At 28.1% G+C, this 9,591-nt stretch overlaps 1 protein-coding gene across 1 annotated transcript in view; it reads right to left on the reverse strand.

The window, feature by feature from the left end:
- The window catches only part of LOC113375254, a 63,844-nt gene extending 54,502 nt beyond the window's left edge, over positions 1-9,342 (reverse strand). The window contains exons 1-2 of the mRNA XM_026615197.1: positions 9,321-9,342; positions 8,986-9,219 (exon numbers count right to left, since the gene is read on the reverse strand). Coding sequence (XP_026470982.1) covers positions 8,986-9,219; positions 9,321-9,342 — 256 coding nt within the window. The remainder of the gene's footprint in view (positions 1-8,985; positions 9,220-9,320) is intronic.
- Positions 9,343-9,591: the final 249 nt, after the last annotated feature.

Here is a 9,591-nt window from a genome sequence, read left to right on the forward strand (position 1 = left end):
GTAGACGAGCATGTGTGCACGTAAATATGTATATAATGGACTCGGTGAAATACTTTCAATGTTTTCACATTTTTAACGTAAACAGGCCAAATATACTATTTATAGTGCAGCAACTTCAATTTTGAATTGAAAACTTATTTTGTTTTTTTTTGTTACTTTTATATTTTGTAAAATGTTCGTCTAATATAAAATTAATATATTCAAAGAAATTGCAACTTTGAGTCCAAATTTGACTTGAGTTTCCTAAAAAGTACATTGATTCTTCAAAATCAGCTTTCCACTTTTCATTCAACTTATTCTAGCATCCATATATGTTACAGAATTTCAGTCTGCTTTTAAAATGATATTAAACAATCAAATTAAGTCTTAAAACATCACGATTTTAAATCCATTGATTTAATATAAATGGGTATTGTAAAAGGGATTATGAAATTGTGAAAATTGGAAAAATTTAATGTTAGTAAAAATCTCAAATATAAAAAGACTTCAACATGTAGATAAAAATTGAAAATTAAAAGGAACATATTTATCCAACTTGTTTAGAAAAAAAAGTATGGATTAATGTGTGTTAATATCGAGGAAATGACCGTAAATTTTGACGTTTTGTCTTGATGCTTGAAAGCGACATTCGCAATTATATTCAGTAGTCATTGTTAGATTCGATTTGTAATAACAATTATCATTTATTTATTAATATAGGAATTAGAAAACTTAATAATAGATGCCTAGCTTATAAAAATAATATTTTTTGGTCAGAAAAGGTTTGTTTGGATTTGGACTTCGAAACGTTTTATACCATATTTGTCACTTATACGATCTAAAACGTCATATTACAATATTTAGTAGCATTCTTGATTATACATCCTCTGTTATAGTTTATAAACTTTTTTAGATTTTTTTTAATTGCTATATATGAAAAGGCAATTACACGATATTAATTATTCCAAAAACTGTCTGCACTACAGCGCGTAATAAATATTTTGTAACTATTGATTATTATGTATTTTCTAAAAAAATCGAAGTAGATTTAGTTTTTTTCACCGTTTGATATATATTGCAACTCAAAAAAAACTACAAAAATTACGTGTATAATAGACGAATTTATAAAATAGATATTATTTAGTTTGAAAAAACAAATTAAAACACAACCAATAAAAGTTATGAATAAAATTTGTTTATGTAAAAATATATAAGGGAGCGTCCATTAATCAGGTGAGGGGGGGTTTGACAAATAATCAAGAAATTTGCGTGGGGGATTTTTTATCTGATTTTATTTTAAAAAAATTCTAACATTTTCAAAAGAAAAATTACCATTTTGTCCCGTAACTAAAAATATACGTGAGGTTTGGTGAGGGGTAATTTTGTATATCACTAAAGGGGAGGGGGGTCCAAAAATCCTTTAAAAGTCGATCAAGTGATTATTGGACTTCCCCTAAACACTTTTTCAATTACTCTATTTAAAACAAGAATATATTTGTTCGTTAAAAACTAGTATAAATGCTAGTACTAAATTATGTACTTTGTGCACATCTCTATATTTGAAACGTTTGGAAAAATTAGAGATTAATTTATAAATTTTTGCCTTTTATATATATAATAAAAATACAAAAAAAATTAACGTTGAACTATATTATAGTTTTACAAAATGCAAGTTTTATGGATGCACTTTTTATTTATTTTAAAAAAATTATAAAATGTTATTTTAGAGCTACTAGATGATAACGTTTGTACAGTGCCGAAAAGTAGAGTATAATATATTTTATTATTTCTTGAATTTGTGTTTCCATTTTATATTCTACTGCTTGGCTGTTTCAAGAATATGCCAAACGAAATATCTCTCTCTCTCTCTCTCTCTCTCTATATATATATATATATATATATATATATATATATATATATATATATATAATTCAAATATAGATTATTTACATATATATCTATATCAGTGATTAATAAACTGGCACTTCATATGCATTGGGACCAATCAAAATGGAAAATACCCGCGACACACAAATACATTCGCATATGCACACAGGTGAAAGAATTTAGAAAGCCGAAACGAAACTCGTAATCTGGCTGAACATCTTATGTCATGACATTGAATGAGTCTCGGAACTGACGATGACAACATTATTTAGATTCATTATGACAATATTATAACAGGCGAACTGTCTAACAGTCATCGCATCTGGTATCGTGGATAACAACAGATATTGTTAATCAGACCTCCATAAAGACTGCTTGTGGAAAATAACAATATACATTTCACTTGCACAAATTCAAACCAATTATATACATATATATATATATATATATATATACATATATATATATATATATATATATGTATATATATATATATAAAAAGTATTATGAGTGATCGTAATATTAAAGTTTGTCTCATCCTCCGTGGAATACAAAAATCCTTGTTATCTGTTGCACAATCTTCACCTTACTGTTTGGAAATGCGTAGGATTTGCCAATCATATATTTGAATATAGGATTTTTTTATTCACACTTTACTTAGCAATCAGAAATATACACCATCTCTATAAGCTAAACTGAAAGCCCTATATTGTTCAAGATAATCTCCACTGAAATTATCTTATATGGTTATATCTTGTTCAGTGGCCAGATTCTTTTCAGAATCCTTCTCTGTCCAGTTTGTAATAATTCGTGCGCTAAGTGTTTAGGGTGATTTTCTAGTTTATTTTTGTGTTTTGCTAGAAGTCTTTTTGTTTCATATGAAGATCATTGTAGACACTTTTGTTAGTCACATATCATGGCGAATCTAGGACCGATCTCAGGATTTTCGATTCCGATCTCTGAATTATTGTTACATTAGACTTTGAAGCTAAGTCCCACATTTCTAATCCATATGCCCATATTGGCATAGTTATGGTTTTATAAAGAAGCAGTTTATTTTCAATCGAAAGCTTGGATTATCTGCCTAACAACCAATTTATTTCAGCTGCTCCAATAGCTCAGAGTTCTTACCAGCTTAATTTATTTTCAACATGAATTCCAAAGTACTTAACAGTCTTTTTTGTGGAATTTCCATATTATTTAAAAATATCGGTGGCCATTTTTGATGACACAGTGAAAATGTCACTTACTGATTTTGATTTGCTGATTTCAATTCTCCATTTTTTTAACCAGACTTCAATATATGGAGATAATTTTGCGTTAAGTTGGATGCTGAAATCGAATTTTTATGCGTGGACAACACTGCAAATGTAGCCAATAAAAAATTTGTTGCTGTTGGTAAGTCGCAGGTGTATAATATATATAGAAAAGGACCAAGTACACTTCCTTGCTCCTGATATTATTTTATAAAATCCGGTTTTTATTGTGTTCATCTTTTCCTGGAACGTTCTATTTTCTAAGTAAAATTTTAAGGGCAAAAAATACTTTTTTGTTAGTTTTTTTTATTTTGTACATTAAGCCTTGAAGCCACACTTTGTCGAAAGCTTGTCGAACATCTAGAATAGGCTGCTGCAGTATTCCTTATTTTCTAGGGCTTTGTTGATAATGTGGACTAATTTGTAAACTTGTTGTATTGTTGAGTGTCTACTCGTAAATCCAAATTGATGTGATGGAATCCAGCGATGGAATCAATTGACGTATCATTGTTAATTCGTATTATTAAAATTCTTTCCAGAATTTTAGAAATTATTGGTAGCAGGCTAATTGGTATATAGAAGGATACACACATCAAATTTTTACCTGGCTTAGGTATCATTAGTATTTGAGCTGTTTTTAAGTTTTTTGGCCACTAAATCTTCCTTGTAATGGCATTAAAAATGTATGTTTGAGGTCTATTGTTTTCTTCAGCATTTCACCTGTTATAAGATCAAACTCTGGGGATTTTTTTTTAATATATAGGAATAATCAGAAATTAGAAAAACTTTATAATAGATGTCTAGCCTATAAAAGTAATATTTTTTATCAGAAAAGGTTTGATTGGATATACTACGATACTTTATGAGTATATATATATATATAAAAATTAGGTGAATTAGGAATTATTTTTTAAAGATTACAAATTTATTAAAGATTTTTGAGGTTTAGATAAGTATCATGTAAAATATTGATGTCTGTCCGTAATTCGATTGTATTATTTGTGTTCGCTATTAACATCGATTTAGCAATGCTTCTTTCAAATTGATGTTTTTCATAATATAAAATGTATTATTCTTATAATCAAAATTATGGTTCTTCGAGATAGCGTGATCTACAAGAGTGCTTCATGTTGTCTATTGTCATTCTTACTCTGTAACTCGTATTGTCGTAATCTTCTTCCTAAATTTTGGCAGGCCTGGCCAATTCACGACAAATCAAAATTCAAGAGTATATTTCCATACGTTTCGACATAATTAAAAGTACTTCCTTTTAATTTCCCCTGAAAATAAGCAGTATGATCTGCCGAAACATGGAAAAAATAATAAAGTTAATATATTTATTCCATAATAATACTATGTGTTACATAATATGTAAATCCTGGAACAACAAAAAAATAATCTAATTACCGATATTTATTGTTTCTAATAACGTATCATAGAGGCATTATGTGATTTTGGTTATATGGTCCATTTCAAGCAATTTCTCCGAAAAAAACATAGCTCGGAAGTGACTTTTGGGCCACTGATTTCCAGTTTTCAATTTCACACACACGATAAACATCAAAACGCACTAAAACATAGAGAAAATTCGTGTTTTTGTTTTAAACAGTTCTCATTGTCAGAAGAGTGAAAATGTATTGAGTCGATATATTTTCAAAGATAGCACTTATTATTAGTGCGGTTTAATGTTTAATGTTTATATATACCCAAATTTGAAAAAAAATGAATAAATAAAAAATTTTAAAGAAAAAAGTTAGTTTATATATATATATATATATATATATATATATATATATATGCGTGTGTGTGTGTGTGCAGCAATATCAATGCGAAATTAGTTCATTGACACGCGCTGTATTCTTTCATTTATATTGCCATTTTCTTATTTTTAATTTCTCGTATTAGAGAATTTATTAACTCCACATGTATCAATTGTATTTTTATAATTTTAATTGTTATTTATATTTCTAGAAAAGAATAATATATATATCGTATATAGCTTATATACATATATAATACAGTGCAAAATGCATAATATATTTAAATTGAAATATTAAAATTTAAATTACGCGTGTCGTGAAAATTGCTTCAGATACCTATCTTCTTCAAACCTCGAATTAATTTATTTTTAGAAAAATGGATTTCTATTTATGATTTACTTTAAGTTTTATAATACAAATATTAAACATAAAAATATCATTAGGAAGAAATCCTCCTCATAAGTTTTCATAAAAACGAATTATAATTTATATTTAAATTGTGAGACGCTATGTGTTTTTTTAGAAGAGAAATTATGACCAAATGAAATGATCGAAATCGAATTAGGTATTGTTAAATAATCAACAGCCAATATCATCAATGTTTTATGTACTCAGAACTTAACCTCCAATTTTCAGTCAATATTTATCGTTTTATTTTCAAATTTTTGAGAAAACACTATTAGTGCTAGAAAGGAGCATATATGCTACAAATGAAAAGTCGCGTAAAGAAGATATAAAATCAATTATGCATGAGTCGATATAACTGGCAATTCTTTCAATATTATGAATATATAAGATCATATAATTAAATTGCTCTCAATAAAATTACGATGTTATATAAAAAACAAACATCCCAATTATGTATGAATCATAAGTTGCTACTATTCTGATTCATCTTGGGATATCATAATGAGAAAGTAGCAAATAGAACCATCGAGATTCACTCCACATGTTGTTATAGTTTGTTTTTAATCTAACCGATAAATCGGTCAAATTTCACATAAATCGGAAAGTTATTTAACTGCCGCATTAAAACTAGAACAGACAAAAATTTCTTTGCCTTTTTAACATATAAAAAATGCAAAGTTTTTTTGTTGCGCAATGTATCCGAATGATCGTGGGTTTTTTGAAAAAAGTGAACCGCAGTATGAATTCCGGACGTCTTCTATATTAATAGTTCCGGTACTTTTTTCATACCGAATACATTTATGTAAAATTTTCCTTCATCGAATTAATAAATGTCTCATGCATGTTTTTGATAGATGAACTCAGAAGATATACAAGAATTAGCTAAAACACGATGTGCGATAACTTTCGAACAAATGGAAAATTCTAATCACAACTGGTTCTGTTAGTTTCTCCATAATAGATGATATATTTATTATATTGTATTTTATGACACATATAATTCTGACTCGAATATATTATGAAAACGTCTTATTATAGACATAGGTAAATAATCAATAACGGGTTTAACCTAACAAAGCAGGCCACACACTAATAATTATTCGACGAAATACCATTTTTTGTATAATACAATAAGGTGCTATCCATATATCATGATCTAGTATGAATCCATTTATTAATATATGGTTGAACAAAATATACATTTCCGATATAGATCCGTTGATAAATAGATAAATAAATAATAATAAATAAGCAATAAATAATAAAACGTTATAACTATAGCCATAAGAATAAATAGAAATCGAGAGAAAAATAGAATAGAGAGTTTATAAAGGACGTAATAGAATTTTAGCTGAAATTAAAAAAATTTAAAAGTATTTATCTTGGATTTTCGGAGTTTTCAAGCAAAACAATACCAATCAATTAAAATGAAAATTATAATGTGTTATTTTATGCTTTTTATTCATACGAAGCATATTTTAACAAAATCAATTCCATTGTATTGTTCTATTTTGTGGCAGTCATCCACAAAATAGAAACATCAATTCATTAAATTGATATCAAACCCAAAATTTTTAGAATCTTAAAACTGTCGCAAAAATTTGAATGATATTATCTTAGTGTATTTTCATTATCCATTTAGTTTTCTTACCCTGATCATACTCATAATTTTATAATACTAGCGTTCTGGAATATTCTAATGAATGGTAATTTTAAATGTTGTAAATTTGTAAGTAATGTAAACTTTGCGTTTCTAACGCCAATTTAAACAAATTGACTCGATTCCGACATTTCAATTCCAGTTTCCTGTTACAAATATACACGATAATGTTTCCAAAAATAGACAGATATCGGTCAAGACACGATTTTTCGTATTTTGTTGAAATTTATTTTGTTTCAAACTTAAAAGATTGAAACTAGATCTTTTAGTAACCGTAATATTGCATGTGTGAATTTCCGGGATTTCTTTTTTGAAAAACTTCATAATACAAATAATAATTTTTCTTAGAATTATTTATAATATTTTGTACAGTTTTGCTCTCTTTTGTTATATAATAATAACTTTTCGATACTCCAACTTTTTATTTTTATATTCCAATTTTCGTTTGAAGTTTCAAACCAAAAGAAGTTAGATTTCAACGGTTTGGCTTAAAAATTCTAATTGTAATAGTTTCGCACTAAATATAGTATAAATTTTATATTATACGTTCTTAATTGAAGTCAGTTATTTACACAAATGAAATAACTTTTAATAGAGATATGCTCAATGCTTGATTGTATATTTTAATGCATTAATATTTTATACGGATTGAAATTATTTATAATTATTATTTTTTATTAACGGTTAGGGGAATCAACGCTCCCAGTAAAAAATATACTACACTTGAAATCATGTATACAAATATTGTATTAAAGCCTTAAACAGGCTTCTGAAGTGATAATAATATATGTAACTATGATCTGAGTTAAGAACTCAAAATTGTGCCTAAATTTTAAAAGTTAAGTGTTATTTTTTTCTTTCATCTGTAGCAAAATATTATACTTAAACCTAGCCAGATAGTCTTAATACTAGCCAGATCTTACAATACTGTCGACAGTTTAGGTATTTAACTTAGGAATAAACATTCACAAAATATTTAAAACAAATAATTCTATACCGCTTTAGTTATGCTTCCTAAATAATTTGGTTTTTTACGTTACTGCAGAATTAACTCACTTTGATTTCAATAATTATTTTTACTATTTTTTTCTAAGTAGCAGAACCATTCGATGTTTAGTACAACCGAATGTAATGGGCCGAAAATCGGAATTGAAAATTTTTACATTTCTCGACGTTTTGAAGGTTTCTGAACATTTTGGCATACCTCAGAAAAAATAGATGTGTGTGTGTATGTGTGTATGTATGTATGGATACAAATTTCCAGTCACGTTTTCGGGCGCACGGATCAACCGATTTGAATGGTTCAAAAAACATTTGATTCCTATTGATAGGGAGAAGAGCTGATTAGTTTTTCGCTAAGGCAGGTCCAGCCGTTTCGGAGATACGGAGCAAAGAGTGCAGAAAATAGAAATCGACTTTTTGAGAGAACGGAGTATCCGATTTGAATGACCTAAAAAACATTCAATTATTTATGATTGGGAGAAGTGTTTATTAGTTTTTGGCAAAGGCAGGCCCAGCCATTTCGAAGATACGGAGCTAAATATGTAAAAAATGGCAGTTTTCGATATAACTAAGCGTCCGATTTAAATGATTCAAAGAACTTTCTGCTTGTCTTAACAAAATAATTAATTTTGGAAAAACATTTTTTGTTTCAACTTTTTTTTTGTTAATTTTATGTATATCGAAAATAATTCAGATTTTATTTTTAATTCTGACTATAGTTCTAATATACTTTACAAATAATTTCAACTTTGCAATTCAGTTTATATATCATATAATTCAGTTTATATATCATATTTATTATATAGCTTGACAAGAGGGTGAATTAATATTCAATTTTATTGGTTGCATTAAATTACGAGTTTCAATTATTAAGAAATAAATATAGTACCAGAAATGCGTAGTTCCCCATCGGGTTGCCGCGAGAAAAAAGCTTTTAGTTATTCTGTAAATAATAATGTTCTAAACCATTCTATTACTGGAATTTTAATAAGGATAATATGTTTTCAACTACTACGGGAATAAAACTACTTACTTATTTTCTTGAAAATAAAAATTCTTCCCTCGCCGTTAGTGTTTGCTAGGGACCTCTCCATAGGCATGAGTTCCAACTTGACAATTGCCCCGGAGCCTTCAAATCCCCGAGGAGACACTTTTAGTGTGGCGCTGTCGAACAGCATTTCAGGAAGTTGAAGTTCCATGTCGTGCGTCATCATGAATTGAACTCCTTTTCCATATAACGCCCCTGATACTTCTTCCAATGGACTTTCTACAAAAAAATATGAACTATATGAGTACTTTATAATATTAAATAGTAAATTAGAGTAGAGTAAGTTTTAACTCTTTTGCTACGAGTGCTTTCTCGACTACCCGGGTCGCCCATGGACGACATGTTCTGTGTCCGTCTTTGCTTCAAGATTTATCACTATGAGTTAAACTATTAGTAGTTTTGTTTAAAACATCTTACATGTTACTTGTTAGAATAATTTTTCATCTTCCGGTAATAATAAAAAAACACATTGGCCGATTGTTTGGAAAATTAATCAACGCAAGTCCTTTTCGGTTTTTATCTGGTGGTTAATGCATTTTGGAAATCGGTGCAGCCGTTTTTTTGACACACACATACTTTTTCCAATTTTCG

The sequence above is a fragment of the Ctenocephalides felis genome, unplaced genomic scaffold (assembly GCF_003426905.1).
Source record: "Ctenocephalides felis isolate EL2017-DRISC unplaced genomic scaffold, ASM342690v1 CF-g0.4_SCAFFOLD_01886, whole genome shotgun sequence".
In the NCBI taxonomy this organism is placed as follows: domain Eukaryota; kingdom Metazoa; phylum Arthropoda; class Insecta; order Siphonaptera; family Pulicidae; genus Ctenocephalides; species Ctenocephalides felis.